The 23,746-nt window shown below is 31.9% G+C and overlaps 1 protein-coding gene across 1 annotated transcript in view; it reads left to right on the top strand.

The window, feature by feature from the left end:
- The window catches only part of LOC129233624 (dynein axonemal intermediate chain 3-like), a 118,571-nt gene that overhangs the window by 26,284 nt on the left and 68,541 nt on the right, over positions 1-23,746 (top strand). Inside the window, exons 5-10 of the mRNA XM_054867602.1 lie at positions 750-857; positions 2,921-2,994; positions 4,856-4,961; positions 10,966-11,047; positions 11,140-11,219; positions 12,984-13,044. Of these exons, the coding sequence (XP_054723577.1) occupies positions 750-857; positions 2,921-2,994; positions 4,856-4,961; positions 10,966-11,047; positions 11,140-11,219; positions 12,984-13,044 (511 nt within the window). The remainder of the gene's footprint in view (positions 1-749; positions 858-2,920; positions 2,995-4,855; positions 4,962-10,965; positions 11,048-11,139; positions 11,220-12,983; positions 13,045-23,746) is intronic.

Raw genomic sequence — 23,746 nt, 5'->3', positions numbered from 1 at the left:
CTGCATTTTTTTTTTTTTTTTTTAAATGCATTTTTGTCATCTTTTGTACTTTAGTGTTATTGTACATGAGCTTGCTTATCTGGTTTCCACTGAAAATTAAGCACAAATAAGAACGTCGAATTTCAACATTTCTTCTTCCCCATTTCAATGGTAAAAATCTATTTTTAGCTCGTTTGAACAGTCGAAAAATAGATAGACTCACGCATATTGTCTAAAGAAGGCTCATAGTTACATTCAGATTGCATTAATGATAAAAACATTAATTATTTGTTTTTGCAGCTGAAACCTAAAAAAAATGCATTTTTTTTCAGAAAAAATTAAAAGAATCTAAAGCCGAAAAATCTCTTCTCATATTGTATTTAAAGCAAATTAGTTTCTAAATAGAAAAATAATGGTCAAAGTATATTTTGAATTAAAAAAGTGAAAATAAATTTTTTTATAATCTATTCAACGTATTCTTATCATAATGTCCTTAATATACCTACCGTAACCAGGATGTAAATGATTTTCATTGGTTGCTATTGTTTTTTGCATGTTCAAAAACATCTAAGAGCGACCAACCTCCATTTGAGACCACTTTTTTCTGGAACGGAGAGAGGTAACTCTAGAGAAGTTTCACTGTATAAGCAAATAAGTGGTCATCTTTAAATATTATTTCTATTTAAGTGGACATAATAAGTTAAGAATTCTTCTTTGGAAGTTTTTTTTTTAGTATAAACTGCCAATAATTTTGAAGACTTTTGTTTTAGAATGATGATTCAAAGCCTCCTGAAATTTACTGTAGTGCTGTTTCAAAGTTGGAACATATTCATTTTCATGGCGTATCAGACATAAAATGGATACCTGCACATTTTGAGGTTTGTTTACTTATTTTTAACTATAATTTATGTAAAAATTGTTAAGAACAGTATTAAAGTGGCACAAAACTCAATAAAGAAATGCAGTTATCTATATGTTTTTAGGTGCATATTCATGTACAGATGTGCCAAAAACACTTTTGAACTTTAAATTGGGTGATCGTAAACTAAAAAATTTGGTCGAAATCTGTTTTTTTTTTTTTTTGTGATTTCAATTTCCTATTCGTAGAAAGGAAGTAAAGTGAAATGTATAAATGATCCTTTAAATCCCTGACAATCTTAGCAATTTATTTCCATTTGATTTTTTTTTTTTTTTTTGCCATCGGCCATTTGAAGCAAAACACTCAGCTATCTTAGAAAGATCGGCATCGGCCCATCGGCCAAAAAATTCCATCGGTAGAGCCCTAAAAGACATCTGGTAACAGCAACAAAAATAAACAGCAGACAGCTTAAATAACAAAATAGTAATTAACAAAACCATACAACTCAAAATGGAACTCAGAGCCAATTTTTACTTTCTTCTATATCTAATATATAGAAAAAAGTATTGGATTCGTGCAAATTTTCGAATTTCGAATTTTGACAGATTCGAACGTTTTGAGGTGTGCTGAGTCCATTTCGACTATTTTTGGAAAATGTCTGTCTGTGTGTATGTGTTTGTGTGTGTATGTGTGTCACGTCTGTGTGTGACCAGTTTTTTGTGGCCGCTCTACAGCAAAAACTACCGCATGAAATCGACCGAAATTTGGTACACATATGTGCCCTTATGTGAACTTGTGCCCATTGGTTTTTGGCGGGAATTCCTCCAAGGGGGGTGGAGCAATGGGACGTTTTTTGAGTTTTGCTCGATTGCTATTCCCCAGGAAGTAACTGGCGGAATCAGACAAAATTTGGTCCATATGTTGTCCCTAACAGGTACAGATCCTGATTCAATTTTGGTGTCAATAGCTCAAACGGGGGTTGAGCTATAGAATGTTTTTTGCCGTCAATTGTGACTGCTGTATCTCAATAAATAATGAACGTAATCAAACAAAAATTTATCGACAAGTAGCCCTTAGAGGGTATAAGAAATGATTCTATTTTGGTGTCAACAGCTAAAAAGGGGGTGGCGCAATCGAACGTTCTTTTTTTTCCATTGTGAGTGCCATATGTCAAGAAGTAATGCTACGTTCTGGATGAAATTTGGAATAATTATGAATCCATATGTAAACAGGCGTTGGTTTAATTTTGGCGCCAATCGCTCCAGGGGGGGGCTGATTTTTTTTTTTATTTGTGCGAATAAAAATAGCTTTTTAATTGCAACAATAACAAAGATAAATCGTAACAGACTGTCGTCTGCGTTCAACTCGTGCTTTTAATTGCATGGAAATGATCCGAAATATTATCTCAATGATTTAAAGTTTTTAACTGTTGCCATCTTGTGTCTGTTAACAGATAAATGTTTGTAATTATTTTCAGCAAGGCTTTAAAAATAATTTTCAATTTTCATTCTTTGCTTTGCTTTTGAGATAAATCAGGAATTGGGATGGTCATCAAGTTTTGGCATGTGTAATTTTGTTTTCGTTGGGAATATTGCTTCCTCGTTAGGCATGGGGAGGGATCAGAATTATAAGAAAGATATAGAAGAAAGTTTCATGATGGCCACAACATACTAGTTTTTTTTACCGAAGGTAATAAATAGTATACATATTGTCTTAAGCAAGCTAAATCAAGCAAAAGGTTTTTCTTTTCATTTCTTTTATTTTCCAGTTGACAAAAATTTTTAAAGCTACTACCGCCTGCTAAGTTGATTTTACATAAAAATGGCAATACTAAAATAACTAAAATTGTCTTAAAAAATCCTTTTGCACTGGAAACTCATATCTTTTTGCATTAAAAAACAAAAGGATTTCCATAAAGCCTCTAAATGCATGTACACAATTTTAAGAAAAATGCTTCTTAACACTGCTGTTCATAATTTTGCTTTTTAGTGCAAAGGTACTAATTTCTTTCATCTGTAATAAAAAATAAATTATTATTTTGATGTAATTTGATAAATTTTCAGATTTGTAAACTTTTCCCAGGTTCTCCCTAAAGGCGATATTTATTCAAAAACTTCTGATGTGTCTCATCAAATAATTTCTTGTGGCCTAGATGGGTAATTTTATCTTTTAGTTTATTTATTTTATATATATATATATATATATATATATATATATATATATATATAAACACATATATATATAAAGAAAATTTCACAGTTGAAGTTTTTATATTTTTTATAAACCCTTAAAACTATTTTGGGTTGAGGGGGGGTATTGCCAACCCCCCAGGAGGTTGTCACCCAGGGTTGACTGCCCCCTGGTTATGATGCTCCTGATATATACTATATATGTTTATTTATTTATAGAGTAAAGGCATGGTTGGGTTTTGGACTGTCCGAATTTGGTTAATGACAGGACACGTGGTCTTTACGTCCAAAAGTGTCTTAAACTGTCCAAAAGTATGTTAAAGCTAAAAGGGTGTTATCTAATCAATTTGTATTTACTGCAACATTTGTAATGCATAAATATAAATATTAATAAGTTTTAATTAATGAGTATTTAATAATATTTTTCTCCAAAACTCTGTTACATAAAATATTCTGTGTGTAACGGTTTGTAGAGTTATAAAAGGAAACTCACACCACTAACAAGACAACAAATTTCAGTTCAATTAAAATTTTTAATGAATGCTTCAACTTCTAGGTAACGAGATTAGAATCAGCTGTATAAATAAGTTACATATATATATTTATACCTGAATGTTCACCATTGAGTAAATATTCAATATAAAACATAACTTTGACACATTTTCTGTTCTTGATATTTTCTCACAAAATGCAGTTTCTCCAAAAATGTTTCGGACACAAGGTTATTGGATAGAACGGTTAAAACCATGGTGTTTACCGTAGTGTCCGAAACCTTGCCAACCCTGTGGAAAGGGAAGCACATGTGAACATAGTATGTTTTACTAAGATAGCTTAAAGGGAAAATATCTTGAAAAATTCTCAAGTGGGCCATTCCATGTGACAGAACGGGACATTTAAATTAGGTTTGTAGGTAGATTTTGCTTCATAAATACAAATGAAACAAGCTAGAAATTTTATTTTTAATAGCATTTTTGACAAAACTACTCCAAATATCCTATTCCGTCACATGGAATGGCTCAAGTAAGGGCAGTGCCAGTCCTTCCTCTTGGCCAAATAACTAATAAGCTAAACTTAATTATTGCAAACTATCATATAAACATTCAAGTAAATTTGTCCTTGTTTTTTTTTTTTAATAAAGATTTTTTTCTTTTTTGCAAATTAGTTCTAATGTAGATGATGAGACCCTTGTGAACACAACATCTGGGGGCACATATCAACAGTTCCCATTTCCTCTCCGTAATATTAATATTAGTGAAGGTTAGATGGCACACCTAGTACAACTCGACCACATCTGCAAAAACTACTTTTTGAGAAAAATCAATTTAAATCTAATGTGCCTTAGCTTAAATTCTGATAGTAACACACAGACACATCTCAAAAATAGGTTTTTTTTTTTTTTTTTTTTTTTTTTTTTTTTTTTGTGGCTATCTTGTATTTTAATAGAACTAATAAAAATGCACTAATGCACCAGGACATGAATATAACTCAAAATCGACAATTTTTGACTTGTGACGGTATTGTATTAGGTATACGAGATGTTTAAGTATTAAAAAATTAAATATATTGTTGGTTATTACTAGTATTATGAAATATTTATTTATTTAATTATTTTTGTTACTAAATAGTTGGTCAGCAATTTAGTGTTATATAATACTTTCAGGGAATAAAAAGACAAAACACTTTCATTTAACTAAAAACTGAAGTTTAAAATACATATTTTGTTCTTAGTGAGTCTTGAAATCGTTACAGTACATTTTATTGTTCATACAAGCTGTTAATAATACATGTTTCTTCTTTACCACTTCGTAAATAAACTTTTTTCATGCAGAACTTTAAAATTTTGGGATGTGCAATATAGTCTTCAATCTAAGCCTGGATCATCACTTCCTAAAGATTATCATCATTTAAATGAGACTTGGGAACCTTTTCATTCAGTAAGTTTATCAATTTATCAATGCATTAACTTGTATACTTTAAAAAACTATATATTTCTTTCAGTTATTAGTTTACCTAAAATTACTTCAAATTTGCTATTTAACTAAAAATACCTTTAAAAAAAAATTTTTAAGGTGTCCAAAAAAAACTTGACTAAAACTGGGGAAAACCAGAGAATTTTTAAGGGTGAAAATTAGTTTTTTTTGCTTTTCAGATTGGAAAAATAACACATAATCGACATTTTCTTTCAATGAAATTGAGAAATATAATAATCTTTTTGGATTTTTGTTTTATTTATTTATTTATTTATTTGTAGTAGTTATGAAAAATAGTGAGATAAAAATTAAATTTTTGCTCATCTTTTATTCAATTTTTACCTGTTAGATACTGTAGAATAATTAACTATGCATCTCCTTATAACTGTTTTTCAGATTAAAAAATATTGAAAGATGCTTAGGTAATAACTCTATCACATTTAACTCATAAATAACATCATAACTTATATTAAAACTAAGTGGTACATGATTGGGTTGAGAATTTTGATTATCATATATGATCATTTTATCCGTAAGAATCCGTTTTTCGGCCGCTAGAGGGCGCCTGTGATGCAGGGAGTGTTTTTTGCTGCTAATTTGATAAGTGTTTTTTTACTATAATTTTTCATTATTACTGTCTAGTTTTAGGTTTTTTTACTTCACTTTATCATGTAATTTAGTTTTATTGTGTTTTGGGGGCTCATTTTTGCTGTTATTGTATTCTTGAAGTGTTTTTGCATTTTTTGGAGCTAAGCCTAACATGTGGTGATCTCCTGGTTTTTGATCTTGTGTGCTTTATTGGGTGTAGCAACTCTGTTTATTTACTGCTGTTTTTAGTATTTATTCTGTGTTTTTTTGTATTTTTATCTTACTGTTTTGCCTTTTGGAACATATTCACTGAGTAGAAATGGGTGTTATATGCATTATGAAAGAGGTAAAGAGTGGGAAGGGGGACAGGTGGATCTCTTGTGATTTATGTCATATGTTCTGCCTGTATAAGGGGGAAAATGAGTCTGTTTTTGAAGAGGATTATATTTGCACTAAATGTGCTGAACTCTCAGACTTAAGACTTAAGATGCTAGTTTTGGAAGCCCAGTTAGCATTAGGGTGTAAGCCAGTTGTAGAGGGTATAAATGTTCCAGAGATTCAGGGGGAAGTTTCAAATGAGGAGTTAGATTGGGAAACTAAGGGTGTAATTTTGGGGGACTCTATGGTAAGGGAGGTGGGTAACACAGTTGGGAGAGTAAAGCGTAAGGTGGCTAGGTGTTGTTTACCAGGGGCTCGGGTAAAAGACGTTAATATGGTTGCTGAAAAGAAGGGAGTATTGAATAAGGAGGACATGGTTACTTTGTGGGTGGGAACAAATGATGTAGGCCACAGTAAAAATGAGGAGTTTTCTAGGGAATGGGAATCCCTGTTGGATAAAGCAACCAGCTTTTCGACGAATGTCCAAGTGGTTGGTTTGCTTCCCAGGTATGGAGTGCATAGGAGCTGGCTAAATCAACGTGCGAGGTGTATGAACTTGCTACTGAAGTCAATTTGCGAAAAGCGCAGTATCAGGTTCATTGATGTATGGAGTCACTGTAAACGGGATTGGATTGCTAGGGATGGCCTGCATCTGAGCTCTACAGGGGTCAAAATGGTTAGTGGATTGATTTTAAGGGCTTTGGAGTCAAAAAACTAAGTTGGAATGGGGGGCATGGTTCAAGCACCAGGTATCGAGAGAATGTAATGTTTTTGGGTATTGCTAGAAATGGAAATAAAGTGACAAACAAGAGTAGTAATGTTAACAATTGTAATTTAGGAAATTTCAGGGTGTTAAATAAAAGCAACTTAGGCATGCTTAAAGTTTTCTATACCAATGCTCGCAGTATTAGGAACAAGATGGATGAATTGAAAAGCATAGTTATGGATGAGAAGTTGGATGTTATCGGAATTACAGAGACATGGGCTACCGAATCTGATGCAGAGTTATTACATATTGCTGGGTATAATTTATTCAGACAGGATAGAGTAGGTAAAAGAGGTGGTGGGGTTTTATTTTATGTTAGAGACAATTTTATTTGCAATGAATTGGTCATAAATGATAAGCCTACTGATATTGATATGGTTTGGCTGGAGTTGATGAGCAGTAAGGGCATAAAGCTACGCTTTGGAAACATTTATAGGCCACCTAATTCAAACCAGGGACAAGATGAACAGATGTACCGTATTATTAGTGACATGTCTAGTAAGGGATCCGTTATCATAATGGGGGATTTCAATTTTCCGGGTATTGATTGGAATAATTTTTATCCTGGTAATGGCAAAGAAGAGGAATTTTTAAAAGTAATTGGTGACTGTTTCTTAGATCAAGTTGTAACTCAGGGAACTCGAGAGGAGGCCATTTTGGATCTAGTTTTTTGTGACATAGGTAGTTTTGTTCAGGGGTTGAGTGTAGGGGAGCATATTGGAGATAGTGATCATAACAGCATTAGGTTCCGGGTTAAATTTGAAGTGTGCAAAGATGATAATTTTAGGTTTGTGCCCAATTTCAGAAACACCGATTTTGTTGCACTTAGGCAGAGCTTGAAAGAGGTTTTTTCGTCAGGGTTGGAAAATAGCGACGTAGATCAGCAGTGGACGGAATTTAAGGATAAACTTGCTAAAACCGTTGGGGACTATGTTCCATTTAGGAGAAAAGGTGTTAGTACCAAAATTTGGCCCATGTGGTTCTCCAGGGAGACTAAAGAAGCTCTTAATTATAAGCAAGCCACTTTTCGTAAGTTTAAAGAAACTGGTCAGAGTGCGGAGAGGCTCCAGTATGGTAAGGCAAGGCGAAATTTTAAGTATTTGGTACGGATTCAGAAAAGGGAATTGGAGCAAAGGCTGGCAGATGACATTGATGGGAACCCTAAGAGGTTTTTTGCTTACGCTAATTCCGGGAAAGCTCGAAACAGTCAAATTGGGCCTTTGGTTGATGAGCATGGAAATTTAATCCAAAACGATAGGGATATTGCAAATGTTCTAAATAACTTTTTTTCCAGTGTGTTTAACGATAACTGTATCTCAACAGTTGACACTAACAAGACACAAGCTATTATACAGCTTGAGGATTTTGTATTTTCCAGGGAGGAGGTTTTATTTCATTTGAAAAAGATTAAAGCAACTAAAGCTCCGGGACCAGATAATATTTATCCAAAAATTTTAGTTGAATGTGCAGAGGAATTAGTGGATGTTATTTTGAATATTTTCAATGCTTCTTATAACTCGGGGACGGTGCCAGAGGACTGGAAGCTGGCTAACATAACGCCACTCTTCAAGAAGGGGTCTAAAGGTATTGCTGGGAATTATAGACCTGTAAGTTTGACTTCGGTGATTTGTAAGATTTTCGAAACTTTGATCAAAATTAAGATCATGATGTTCTTAGAGACTAATAGTCTGTTGACTAGTTTGCAGTATGGTTTCAGGAAAGGTAAATCCTGTACTACTAATTTATTGCATTTCTACGACAAGGTTACCTCAGCTTTAGATAACAAAAAATGTGTGGATGTTGTTTATATTGATTTTCAAAAAGCTTTTGACAAGGTACCGCATGTTGCTCTTCTCAGCAAGTTAGCTGACATTGGAATAGGAGGAAAAACTTTACTTTGGGTTAGAAATTGGCTTACTGGTAGGAAGCAAAGAGTAGTTGTGAGAGGAAATCATTCTAATTGGAGTGATGTTTTAAGTGGGGTTCCTCAGGGATCAGTTTTAGGGCCTCTTTTGTTTATTATATTTATGAATGACATCAATGAAAATATTTCTGGAAGCATGAATTGTTTTGCTGACGATGTAAAAGTTATGGGGATTGTCGAAAATGAAGAACAAGTAAAACAGCTGCAAGAGGATTTAGATCATATTACTAAGTGGGCAGATAAATGGGGTATGGCAGTTAATGTAGGGAAATGTCAAGTGCTACACTTAGGTCTTGGAAATAAGCGTATGAGATATCGTTTACAGGGTTCAGTCATAAATCAGGCAGATAATGTTATAGATCTGGGTGTCTTTATAAATCAGGACTTCAAGTTTAGTCAACAGTGCAGTATTGCTAGTAACAAAGCCAACAAAATGCTTGGGTTCATCAATAGATCTATTTCAAACAAATCTAAGAAAGTTCTTCTGCCTTTATATAGGAGTTTAGTAAGACCTCATTTGGAGTATGCTGTTCAGTTTTGGTCGCCTTATCTGAAGAAAGATATTTTTGTATTGGAAAGGGTTCAAAGAAGGGTAACTAAATTAGTAAGGGGACTCTCAGATTTAGATTATGATACCAGACTTAATAGGCTTAACATGTATAGCCTGGAGCAAAGGAGAGTCAGAGGGGACATGATTCAGTTATTTAAATTTATCAAAATGAAAGATGTAAACGGATTAAATTTTTGCGGGGAAAGCAGGACAAGGGGTCATTGTTTTAAGCTATTTAAATCTCCGGCTAACTTGGAAATCAGGAAAAACTACTACTTTAGCAGGGTCGTGGGCACTTGGAATAGCTTACCGGAAGAGGCGGTAATGAGCAAGGGAGTGGATAGCTTTAAGAGGGCCATTGATCTTCATTGGGGACTAATTAATTGACTAGGACCAGCCTAGCTGGGCCCAGTGCCTGTTGCTGGTCGTCACATTTGTAATTGTAATTGTAATTGTAAAAAATGTAGAATAACTAATGTTATCTTTCTTCTCCCGTTCTCTCTCTCCCTCTTTCATACATACACTCTTATGCATTTCTTCTAGTTTTCATGCTATGTTTATGTTGAAATTAACTTCACTTATGTCAGGAAAGTGAGTCCTTTTTATTTTTACTTTATTTCTCCTGCACCTTAGCAGGGGCCTTAAGCCATGTCTACTCTAAAAGAATGGACATTTTCACTCAAAGTCCTGAAAGTGCCTGCATTTACAGGTAGGGTTATATTACTAATGTAAACTTGCAATGAAACTTTTTGATTTTGTAAATAAACTTGTTGCCTTTGCAACCAAATATTTATTCAGGGAAATAAAAGAAAGTCGTGAGATCCCCCCCCCCTACAGAAATGTTTATGAATTGTAGTTTTAAGTACAATTTTAGGCGAGTTTTGGCTATGTTATAGCAAGAAGAGTTTCAGTGGTCTGCTCCAGGAAAATTTTCAAAATTTAAGTACAGTGGCTGCTTCTTATATGAATCATGTTTGTTTCAAAGAGTTTTGATTCAATAAAGCAAAAATGTATATGTATTTATTTTTTATTGTGGCATACTACATACAATTTAAGAGAACTTTATTCCATATTTTTAGTCAAACAAAATCACAGATTCACTCAAAATATTCATTTTTTTATTATTTAAAATATTTCATAGTAAAACAGTAAGAAAAAGCAATTAAAAACTTCCAATTTTTACTTTCTTCGAAAAATGTACCCGCTGTTGATTGCCAAAAATAGGTAGTAATTAGTTTAGGCCCTTTTTTTATGCCACATAATTATTTTCGTCCTCAGAATTTGAAACTTGTTGCTTTTATTTAACTCTACCCCTAACAAAGCATACATCACAGAAGTCCCATCGACACCATGTTTCTCCATCTCACAGATTGCGTTTGACTTTTCCCGAGAAAACTGTAACTAAATACCTTGCCTTCCTCTCATTTTGCTACATACAATTAAAAAACTAATTTTACTAAAAGAAGGCAAAGAAAAAAAAACTGCAGATGCACCACTTGTTTCTTCTCCCCCCAAAAAAAAACACGAATTTTAGTCCCTGTTTAATATGTCTTCATTTCTAAATATTTTTCTTTAAAATATTAGTATTTTATTGTTATTTTGTCATTTCAAATTAATTTGCTCCTTGAGCTACTTGCTGTTTGACTTTTTATTTGTAAAACATGGAGATGTAAAGTAGATTATACTTTGCATTTTTTACATGCTTCTTTTGTAATTCTTGAATACTTAATAAAATATTTTCTTCCTTTGTCAAACAATGAAGCTGCCTATGCAAACTTTCAAATTACCCTTATCAATAACATGCTTTGATTTGCAAGAAATTACACCATGCTCAACAGCTCATAGTAAGCAATATTTTTTCCAAGTGCATTTTTGCAAAATATGTTTCCAGTCAACTTTCTTTTATATTTATTTGAGTGCTGTTTCTATCATTTAGGAACGTTGCAACTAGAAAAAGTTTCTGAAAGCAATGAATCTTCCACGAAGATTTCTACTAAATTTTATGCTGGATGTGATGTAAGTAATTGTGTAATTTATTTTTAGTTAATTTTTTACATGATGTTTAGCATAAAATGATATATTTTCTTTCAATATGTATACCTTTACATCTGCAATAATATTCTTAATATCTGTTAAAATAAAATTAACTTTTTATATTGATACAGTGAGATAAAATACTTAAGATATGATTTGCTTTTCAGTTGTACTTTTTCTTCTTGTGGCTCATAACCTTTACCTGTTGCTTACTGTTTTCTCCTACTTTCTCCTCAAAGTATCTACAATTCCTTTTTTTTTTTTTATTCTACAATGTTTCCAATAGTCTTGCTTCAAATTTTCAACATCTTAACTCCGTATCTGATTTTGAACGTTTTTGCAAATAGAAGTATGCATCTAGGACTAATAGTTACAAAAATAGAGGTCTTGCAGGTTGAACCGGAACACCCTGTATATTAACACTAGGGCTGAGCGATGCATCGTCAAAAACCAGTGTGCATCCTATATCGTTAAACCGGTTTTGAATTTTTCTTTAAACCGATACATTGATACTGCTCCGATGTACAGACACCGGTCCAGGGCTGCTTCCGTTTTAATCTCTAATTTTTTCACACTAATGTTAATCAGCAGTGTTTCAATCTAATCTGGTTTAACAATGAAGGTGCTAAGAGTTAGACCTTCATTTCTCCCAAAACATGTAAGAATTGCCCTTGGGTTCTTAGTTATAGATGAAAAAAAATTTGATGAACTAGAAATTTATCATAGTTACTTGCCACGAAATAAAAAAAAAAGCAGAATTTAAAGAGCAAAATAGCAACAAAAAATGCAATATGTATTTTGTTGTTACAAGAAGTAGAGTTCCTAGCACAGATGTCACACGGGTCTGTAACTCGTAGTGTCACTGAACCCCCCTCCCCAAAAAAGAAAAAAAAAACTTGAAATTCATATAATTTTTAGAAACAACTCAGTTCTATTTTTTGTGGCATAACAAAAGTTTAGAAGACAAATATAAACTGTGAAATGAATTTTATGCAAAATTTGTCCTAGATGCAATATGTAACCTCCCCCTGCCTTTGCAATATTGGACATTCTATTTTTGTTGAATTTTTTAGATTTAATATAATTTAAGATATATTGGTGGAAAATTTCAGAACTAAAGTATTTATATTTTTTATGAAATCCTCTTTGAGTGCTTTCCCGCTACTGATTACACAAAACTTATTTTTAATGCAAGAATATGTGAGCTTTTGAATGAAATGCATGACTTAGCATCCATTTACGTACATCTTTTTGCATTGAAAAAAATAGGGTCATTGTAATCTCAAAACTTGAAATTTTGCATATGGGCATCCAAATCCTCCCCCTCCTCTCCTTATTTTTCATATGTTTCTATCAATTTATCTGAAGTGTTTGGAAACTATGTTTTCTTTTCATGCTGTATACTATAGTGTAGCAACGTAACGTAGATTACAGTTGGAAACTAGCCTATAATTGAAGGGTTATTGATTCCCAATTCTAGAAATAGAAAATTTAGTCAAATATCTTTCTTTTCAAACTTGATTTGAAATTATTTTACTATTAAAAAGTAGGTTAACATATTTCTAGTTAACAGCATACTAGTATTTTCTATTTCACATGATCTCTTCAAACTTTTTCTCTTGTTGATGTTGTATATTTTTATTACTTATAATTTATTTTTAAAAAATCTTTAATAACTATATTAGGGTTGATTTGAAAACAATGTAAAAGAAATTTCTTTCTTATTTAAAAACTTTCTGTTGACAGAATGGGGAAGTATTTTGTGGTGATTTCAAATTACAGAAGGATGAGAAAGGAAAATTTATAAGTAAGTAAATTGCTAAATTATCTTGTTGAATCCTTTGTGACCTGTGCTACTTCTAAAGTGATTTGCTAGCGAATCCCAGCAGGAAAATCCTTTGTTCTTTATCACAGTATGCAAAGTAAAATTGGTTCTAAATTAACTATAACTTAATGTTGCTCCACTGCTATCCAAAAATGCCACTGTAGTTTTCCGCAAAAAAAAAATTCCCGTTGAAATTCTTAAAGATTTTAAATTTCCCTCTACATTGTGCTATATATAGCAGGCCGAGGAGTCAGTCACCTTTCTCACCTTTAGTCACCTTTTGAAAATTTGGTTACTTTTAGTCACCTTTTGCAACATTTGTCACCTTTCTCACCTTTCTTGAAATGTCTTAGGATTTTTTTTTTTTAAATAATTAAATCCTTGAAAAGTATCTGAATAATAGCTTTAATTTAGATGATAGCTTTGAAATTAATTTAAAAAGTAGCATTAAAGATGCCCCCCCCCTCCTTGTTGTTTAAGAAAAATAGCTATGCTACCGGAAAATCCAGGAATTTTTTTTTTTTTATTGCTTGCAATTGCACCCTATGAGCAGAACCAGTCTTTCTATCCCCCTTCGACCGTCTGACGCATTTTCCGCAAGTCTCGTCTAAAAGCCATTTTGTTTCCTATCGTGTTTCTGGCCATAGAGTGTTGTTCGGCTAAAGTTCAGCTGTGCAATTTGTTTCTACACTCTTTGTTGAATGAGCGGTCATTGAATGCAAGTTGTCTTCCGTGTTTATCAAATGACGTCACCTGAAGTCTCTGAATCTCACGCTCATCTCTAGCCAGGCGTGTTACTTGCTTGTTTTACTTTTACTGACTTCAAAAGTCGCGACTAAGCAGCCACAAACGGTTCGATTTGAAAAATGGGTGATGGGTTAAGGAGGCGTGCCTCAATGTCTTCTTTGAGCTGTCTTCTTTGAGCGCGGAATAGTGAACAGCTTTTGTTTGTGTTTATAGTTTCACTTTGTGTTTGCACAGAAATGGTTAGTTTGGGTTTTATTTTTTCTGCGCAAGTGCGAAGTAAACTTGGTCTGTGTAAACATTTCTTAACATTTCCTTTTATGGTGTGTCTCAGAGAATCTCCGAAATTTCTTTTTATTAGGTTTCAAATGTAACAGAGAGATTAATTTTATTAAATTACGGTTTTAACATGGTTTGATAATGTAATGATTTGGTTCTTCCACATTCATTTTAAAAAGCTGCTGATTTTATAATCCAGAGATTTTATAAGTGGCGGTTAGTGTTTATTTATTTATTGAATTGGAACAAAAAAACTGCTGTAAACCTATTTGAAACAATACCTCCCATGGACATGTCATGGAATATTTTCAGAGCTTGCTAAAAAATAAAAAATAAATAAAACAAGAAAGAAAAAATCATGAACATTTTCAGGCAGATGAAACGATATTTTCAGTTTCATACTTCAACGTCATTTTATTTTTGCATTGTAAGTACAATTATCATTTTGTTAAAGTCTGATTTTTCAAATTGGTTTTCTCAATTATTCTCTACTGTCAAGACTTTCGATTTAATATTTATGCTTTGTATTTACTAAGAAAAAAGAAAGAATGCTGATAATTTTTCAACAAGCTAAAAAAAAGAGAAAAAAACAATACTAAAAATGTGATTGAATAACATAAATTATATGTTCAAGAAATGCATCATCTTGCTCTTTACTTCACAATTTCGAGCTTTATTATGCTGATTAAATATATATATATATATTAGGGTGGTCCTTATTTTTGAAGTTGTAAATATTTTATACGACGCCCCCTCAATTTGTTCCATTATACAAATAAATGATCCATGCAAAATTTTAAGTCAATCTATAAATATTAACACGTGCCCCTAGGGCCCCCTTTTTTGAGTTTTGACAGGGTGGCGACAGATCAGGGAGATCAGGGAAAAGTCAGGGAACTTTATCACTCAGGGAAAAATCAGGGAAATATCAGGGAATATTGAAAAAATAATAAAAATTCAGGGAAAATTGATCAAATGAAGAAAAAATTCTTTTTTTTCTTTGCAAAATGAAGTACTTTAGTTCCTTACAAATGTTTCACCAATTATTTGTTGTATTAAAATTGAATTTTGACTGAAAATCAAAATTGTTTTTTTGCCATGGTATTATTCGCTGTCACTTCAAATTACACGCAGGGTTTTTTTTTTTTTTTTTTTTTTTTTTTTTTTTTTTTTCAGACTTGAAAACTCTTTTATTTTGAAACCATATACATATATATTTTGAAACTATTACTAATTGTTTTTTTTTTCATTTCAATGTTGTTTGTTACTAAAGAAATCTATGATTTTTTTTTTCGACAATTAATGAAATCATTTGAAATTGAGTTGTGTAAATAAGTAAATATATTTTTATTGTTTTTTAATAGTTAAAATTCTGTATCCATTCATTAAAACCTAAGTTCTTGGTTAGGGAATAGCTCAATATGACTGGTTGTTGGAAGATTTCAATTTGTTTTACATAAATATGTCTATTCTGCCCTGTGCAGGTTAAGGGTAGTAACAGCAGTTTTTTTTAACATTTTTGTCATTCTATGGTACGTTTTCTTTACTGTACATACTCACTTATTTGGTTTACGCTCAGAAAGAGGCGCAAAAAAAGTCTTAATTCTAACATTTTCCTATTGTTAGTACTGAATCCACCACACATTTCTTCAAATATCTCGAAAACTAATCTCTGCAGATACTACTGTTTACCTGCAGACGACAGTATTATTTACGTAAGTCCAACTACATTACTTCTATACTTTAACTATCACTTGTTGTTCTTGCAGCAACACTTATACTGCTTGAAAATTCAGTTCAAGATTATTTCCATTTAATTTTTTTAGTTTTATCATGATTAGATATTTCTTCCAGAGTGGTCTTAATAATTTCTTAGAATTTTTATGTTAACTGGTTCCTGGAAGTAAAGTATTTGTTTTAGATTTCCTACAATATTTCTCTGCCGATAATTTTTAATACACTATTTTTACCAAAAAAAAGGGAAGCATCTTATCAAAATATATTTTTAATTAACAGCATAAATCGTTCTAAACACTGCATTTTATTTAATATGTAATGCTTTTCAGGTAGGGCAAAGAAAGGAAACCGTTATTATAAGTAACGTAAATCAGGGAAATTGGGTGAACTTAATCAGGGAAATCAGGGAAAAGTCAGGGAACGTTTTTTTCCAGTTCCTGTCGCCACCCTGTTTGAAGAAAAATTGCGGATTTTCTCATTTTTATGTAAAAATATTCCTAGGTTTCATATTTAAAGTAATTTTGAATATCAATAGATGTTGCTACTTCCAGACCAACCATTCTCTCACTTTCATTCTGTAAAATTTTACATATTACATAGGGTACAAGTACACCAATGGCCTTGGTACAGGCATACCGCTATTCGCGCTCGTTTCAATCCAAGCGGCAGGGGAGCGTTTCTTTCCACCAAGATGGACACAAGGGATTCTAAAGGCCATTTATGAATGATTTTTGACCACAACAAATTGCCTCCTCTAGGCTTTGGGTGTGTTGATTTAGAAAATTTTCTGTGTATGTAATAGATGTGGCAAATAGGGTCACTAGGTTTCCATGCTATAAATATAAGTAATGACAATTATATTTTAATTCGCTGTTCTTTAGTTATATACTTAAATGTTTATACATTCTTATAATTTAAATTTGGAAAAATCCTCGATTACCCTACCATAAAAATAAACTCTATTTCCCATATCTAAATCTATACTTTAAACTGTCTTCCATTTCAGTACATAGTCCTTTATTATCATCAAATTCCTCTTGCATTTCACAAGATTTAGAAACCGAAATGGGTATCTATCCTAACCGGTTGAACCTTTTTTTCTATATCTGGTCTACCACAACGCAAAAAAGCTTGACAACTATTGAGATCTGCTAGCATTTCATCAATGTTAGACTAATGCCATATTAGGAACAAAGATGCTGCTCATTTATTAACAGCCTATGTAGATGCAGTAAATTTAAATCCAAATAACCTTATGATCAATCGTACATCCCTTAAGAGAGCAAGAAAAAATCTTCGAGAGCTAAAATCAGATTTCATGAATTTAAATTTAGGTTTTTTATTTATTCCCCGGGATACAAAGCTACATCCAGATGTAACTGGAAAAAAACACCCGATAGGCTTACCATGATAGCTTCAGGTTCCAACGTTGAACAGCTACTCAGAATTTCTGAGATATTTCTTCAGTATATGATATCTTAGATGATTGCTCTTTATTGCTAACTGTTCAAGCTGTAGTCTTTTATACAGCGGCTTACAATACCGGCCGTATAAATTGTGCATGTATTTTTTTAGAGCAAAAGCTGAACGGTGATAGATTGCATTTGTATTACTATTATCATGCACTTGAAATCATACTGCAGAGTGTCTTTAAAGAAGTTCTTGCCTTTCTTAGTTCTAGACGCGATATTCCATTATTTAGGCGCTTCAAAATTCAAAAATTACACATACCACTTAAATTCTAAAAGAAGAATTTGATGACATATTATTGTTCATAGAAAGCGGAATTAAGAAATATTACAGAGAATTCTCATAACATGTAATAGTATTTCTTGGTTGAAGTCCTCACTCCTACAGGGATATGTTTTCGGCAACCTGGAGCTTATCTGTGAGCCAGATGGGTCGCTAATGAAATTTATTGTTTGAATATTTATATATTTAGGAAACAATTTGAATTGACCTTACATGAAGAGATTGCCCGTAAATGCTGTTTTACAGTTAAATGTTGTATGAAGATATAGTTTTTCGCAGCAACCCTTTCTAGGCCTTTTAAATTAATATAAAGTCTAGTGTCTAAAAAACCTGCAGCGTACAAAATGATAACAAACATGCAGCAGAAGCAGTGATTGAAAAATTCATAAATCACTTATGGTACTTAGGTGATGAACTAGTTGCTTTGTCCGTATTGAATGAAGGAATTAACACTTCGAAGATAGGAAAAGACAACTTCAAAAAAATGCTTGCTGAATAGGAAGACGTATCTGATGACTGTATAAAAAATTTCAAATAACAGTAGATGATTTGGAATACTTTCTTAGTAAAGATCTTCTTCTTTATAGAATCAATTACAAGTGAATAAAACTGTTTGATAAGTTACAAACACCAAAAGATGTTTTCTATTTGATCCTGATTCATTGCAAAATGAAGGAAGCTATTGAAAGGGAAGAGATATCGTTAAAATGCTGAAAGTTGTGAATGATACAACTGAAAGAGGAGCACAATTAATCGAAGAATTTCACAATCAATTTACCTAGTATGAGTCACAAAAACAATTTAGTATTTTACAGACACTCCAGCACTATCGGAAAAAAATGCACGCGATTGAGATACATTGAGAAAAGCGTACGATTAAGGTAAAGTTTCTAAAGCAATATTTCATTCTTATTCAATGTAAAATCTTTAGACGATATAAAGTAATTAAAAAGATTAATTTTAGTGCTACCTCGCTGTAAAAATAATTTGCAAACATAGGAGAAACGATGTACGGGGTCTGAAGTAAATTACATTAAATTTACTGTTTTTTACCCATAACTTTTTTTTTAACAAAAAAATATTGTCAAACAAAGTAATGGGACCTAAGTTGAGCCATCCCTTATCCATCAAAAAAAGAATCATCAAAATCTGTTCACTAGGTCAGACGCTGTGAGTGGATAAACAAAAAACATACATATGGTATAAACTGATAACCGCCTTCTTTTTGAAGTTGGTTAAAAAAAAAAAAAAAAAAACTTATACTTGAAGCAGTTAAAGATGTTTTACTTAACTAAGGTACAGTTTTTTAAAACAAAATTAAGGATTTTTGAGCCCTTTTTCAAAACAATTAAGCATCTAAACACAAAAATGCATAATAAGTCATCTGGTAGAGGTGTTACTTGAAATTGTGTAGTCTTGTATAAAACACACAGGGTTCGTACGCTCCGGGAATTCCGGGAAAACCGGGAATTGTCAGGGAAAATGACACTGTCAAAAATGTCAGGGAAAAGTCAGGGAGTTTTCAAATTTTGTCCTCCAAAAATTTTTTTTCCATTTTTTCCCCAAGGAATTAACTACCATGAGATCTAGTCTTCGTTTTTATTGTGATTTCACGAAAAAAATTGTAAATTTTTATCTAAACCGACGCTGGCACTTAAAAACTGCGATCGAGAAATGAACGTTTTTTTTTTTTTTTTTCACAACGAAAAATGCGCCAAAAGATCGAAGATTTTCTTACATGGAGTTAGTGAGGGGAACGCATTTCTTTCTACTGCCTAAAGTTTTAGATGGGTTGCCACAACATTCTATTCGGTTCAGGGTTCGCACGCTCCGGGAAAACTTGGAATTATCATGGAAAATGACATGGTCAAAAATGTCAGGGAATTTTCCAAATGTGTCCCCAAAATTTTTCTTTTCCCAATTTTTTCTCAGGGAATTTGGTTTTATGAGATCTAATCTTCATTTTTATCGATGTATTTAAAAAAAATTGAAACAATTTTAAAGCAATGAAAAAAGTGGCGACCCAAAAAATCTTCAGCAGCCGCCATTTTTGGCTCTCAGTAGTTCCCAAGGGAAAAAAAATCAGGTGAACAGCAATTATGTACAAACTCAAAAGGAGAGAAGACAATTTACTGCTTCGGAAGCACAACCTGTAGATGGGAAGATCGATCGGGGAAAATAGTTTTTTTTTTTTTTTTTTTTTTGATCGGAAAATCATTTCAGCTACGTGTGAAACGCAGTCGCCATCTTTGGTCATTCACAAGATGGATGTAGATACGATCCTAAAATGCCTAAGTTTCTAAAAACAAAGTAGAATTGGATGTTTTCTTTAATTGAAAACTGATGAAAATAACAAAAAATGGTCTACAAATTGTTTTTCTATTATTTAAAATAATTTTCTTGAGAAATAAAAAATTTTGTTCTTAAAACTTAATCTTATCCTCACTGCCTCGGACGCAAATGTGATAAAAACTTTTCAATGAATTGTAGTTTCATGAAGATTAATTATTTTTTAATTGTCTTCATGCGACAAATTAAAAAAGTTATTTCTTATTTTTGGGCATAGCCGCCATATTTGGTCATTCCCAAGATGGAAGTACACAAGACTTTTTAAGTGCCTAAGTTCCCGAAAACGGCATTGGATGTTAATTGCAATGCAAACTATTGAAAACAACACAAATTGTGCCTTTTTTCCGGATAATTTGTAATTATTTTCTGGAGAAATGCAAAATTTAATCTTTATAACATTTTTTTGTTTTAATTGATTTAGACTCTTATGTGCTAAATACTGACTATTTTGCTTTTATTGTATCCTTTTAAGGATTATTAATTATTTATTACTACTTTTATACTACAAATCCAAAAATCTACATATTATTTTAAATTTTTCACTTTGGTCGCCATATTTGATCGTTTGCACAATGGAAATAGACTTAAACTTCCAGAAACAGAATTGGATGTTTATATCAATGAGTAACATTGAAAATAACATTAAAATGTGCAAAAAGTTGTGAATTTTTGAAAATTAACTAATACTTTCTGGAAAAGAAAATTTGAAATTTTAATGTAAGCGTCCTTTAATATGTGAAAAAAAAAAAAGATTATTGGCATTGGCCTATGATCGGCGGATGTTGATTTTTGTTACTATGCATTACATGGTATGCCAATTGATGCAACAAGTTAACCATATTTATACTAAAATTTAGCTTTGCATTTTGCTCAATATGTTTTGTGTAACCTACTTATAAGAAAATAAAAAGTATTGTAAACCAAAAGCGGATGCTAAAAGGTTGCTGCAGGACTACAGCAAAACACTATAATATTACGGGTGACATCAAAAAAACCCTAAAATAAGTTGAAAGTACTCTGTTTTCAACAAATAGTAAACAAATTAAAACAATTTTGAACAAAATGTTTAAAAAAAACTTAAAATTTTGACAGAGAAAACAAAGGAAAAAAATCTAAGTTTTTTTTTTTTTTTTTTTAAATGTAAGGGGAGAAATTTCAGTTCTTCTGCATTGCTACTTTAAACAATTTTAATTATTTTGAAAATATTACTATTTAAACTTAAATTTTTAATGAAGCGAGTAACCTGGAATTTTCTAAAAAACAACCTGGAAAACCTGGAAAAGTCAGGGAACTTTTTTTAACCAAAAGTGTATGAACCCTGAACACACTTCAGTTAGTGGCAGTTTAAATATAACTAAACAGAGGATTAAATTTTAGACGGGTCCCTCCGTTACTCTTCCTTTTTTTACAATAGTTAAATTATTTCTTTTTACAACAATATTTATAATTTTTAACATAATAAATGACAAGTTATAATTAGGATGCTTAGAATGAAGAATTATAACTTTAAAATTAAAACTCTATAACTTTTGAAAGAGAGTGGGTCAAGAATGGTTCAAGAATAAGATGTTGTTACACTAAATAAAAAGAGCATAATTTAATATTATTTCCCACAATATGTTTTTAAAAGAAATTTTTAAATAGCACATTTCTTTTGCATTCCACTCAAATAAGAAAATGTGGTTTCATTTATTGCAAGAATGAAAAACTACAGTCAATTCATGATAACTCTAGTATTACTATAACTCGAAGTTTTTATCAAGTCCCGAACCCTTTGTCTTTAATTCCATGCTAATTATTCTCAATATCTCGAAGTTAACTTCCTTTAACTCAAAGTATTTTCAAAGATGACTTGAAATTTATTTCGGAAAAATGGAAAAAAAAAAAGAAAGAAAGAAGTGACTATGAGAGGAAAATTCATTCACCTTCACTTGCAATTGAGCCAATGTGCGATAAAGGAGTTACATGTGTCCAAGCGAAAGCTAAAAACCTTAGATTTAGAAAGTAAAGTAAATCTTATTTATGACATTAAAAGGAATCCAACAATCAAAAAGAAAGATTCTTCAAAAGCGGCACGAATCCATGAACCCGAATTTGAAACGAATAAAGATGTGCCCGTTTCCTGAAGTAGAATCAGCTCTATTCAAGTGGTTCCAGCAGTATTGAAACCAAGACCATTGCTATAAGTGGGTCATTGCTGTGTGAGAAAGCAACGAATTTTGCTATAATATTATTGAACATATAAAATTTCCAAGGCAGTGCTGGATGGCTGGAGAAGTTCAAGAACAAACACAACTTTGTCTTTAGAACTCTTCACGGAAAAACTACATATTGTGCAAAAAACTTTTAAGTTCTGTAATTTTGTCTGTTATTTGTATACATTGATGAAAATATTTGATGGTTTTTAATATTAAAATGTCGAAAACCGAAACTAGCAGTAAGTCAAACTTTGATAAGTCGAAGATTTTCATTGGCCCCTTTAGATTCGAGTTATCTCGAATTGACTATATCAGGCCGAGGACTGCTGATGCATTTTAAAAAAGGTGAGAAAGGTGACAAATTTGAAAACAAAGGTGACTAAAAGGTGACAAAAAAGTAACTAAAAGGTGACCAAAAGCAATTTGTTAAGAACTCAAAAAACAGAAAAGGATTATCCCTTTTTACTGACTTTTACCAAAATAGCCTATATATTTCTTGTAAAGATTTCTTTACAATTTTGGAAATGAATATTTTAGGGCTAGAAGTAGTAAAATAAAAATTTTAAAACATTTTCAAAAAACTTTCAGTGTAAACTCTATGTAACCTTATATATATATATATATATATATATATATATATATATATATATATATATATATATATATATATATATATAAAATAATAATAAAAGTGAAAAATATTGAAAAAACCACACCAAGAGCCCATAGATGCGCAACGCAGCAAAACTAAAAAGCCAAGTAAATATAAAATTAAGCAAACAGAATTACAAATATTAAACAAATTATAAATAACAAAAGATGATAAAAAGGAAAAATGCAAACAGCTATTAAGTAGGAATAGAAAAAGAGTGAATCCAGAGCTCATCAGCCGTGGAGGATTCATTAATTATGGTCAAAAGACCAAAATTTTAACTATAAACTAGAAGAGAATGCTTAAGCTCCAGTACATGTAATATAGAGTAACAATGGGCAAACGCACCACTTGCTAAGCTAAAGACAATAAACTTGAGCTTAAACCTAAAACTAAAAGCATTGGGTTTCGCCTCGACTAATTAGGAAAACAAGTTCCGATAATTAGCCTTCCACGGGACAGTACCTGCCAATAACAAAATTGTCTTACCTTGAAATCCGCGTAAACATATCCAGTCCGTTGTTCAGCCTGATAAAAAAGCCTATCCATTCGTCAACAAAACATTAAAAATATAAAAAACATGTCCGGAAATCAGTCCAAAGACGTACCAGGTCGCCTGTTTCGCACGTGTAAAACTTATCCACTACGGTGATTCATAAAAAAATGGTTTGTCACGGTTGTATCATACATTTACACAGTTAAACAGTTTCAAAAGAAGCGAAATGTTCATCAAAGGCTATACTTAAGCAGATGTTTTCAACTAGATTTTTAGGAAAGTTATTATGAAAAAGTAAGTTTTTGAGTACTGAAATTTCTTGCTTAAATGCAGAAATGGTGTTGCAAATTCTTTTAATTCTGATAGCTTGCGAAACAATAATGCCAATAAAAACCTTTTTACTTAGGCAGGAGGAGAAATCTTGTAAACTGTTAACTGTGAAATTGAATTCACGTCTTTTATCATAGATTGTAGTGG

The sequence above is a fragment of the Uloborus diversus genome, chromosome 1, assembly GCF_026930045.1.
Source record: "Uloborus diversus isolate 005 chromosome 1, Udiv.v.3.1, whole genome shotgun sequence".
Classification (NCBI taxonomy): domain Eukaryota; kingdom Metazoa; phylum Arthropoda; class Arachnida; order Araneae; family Uloboridae; genus Uloborus; species Uloborus diversus.
This window is presented reverse-complemented; position numbering and strand designations above follow the sequence as displayed.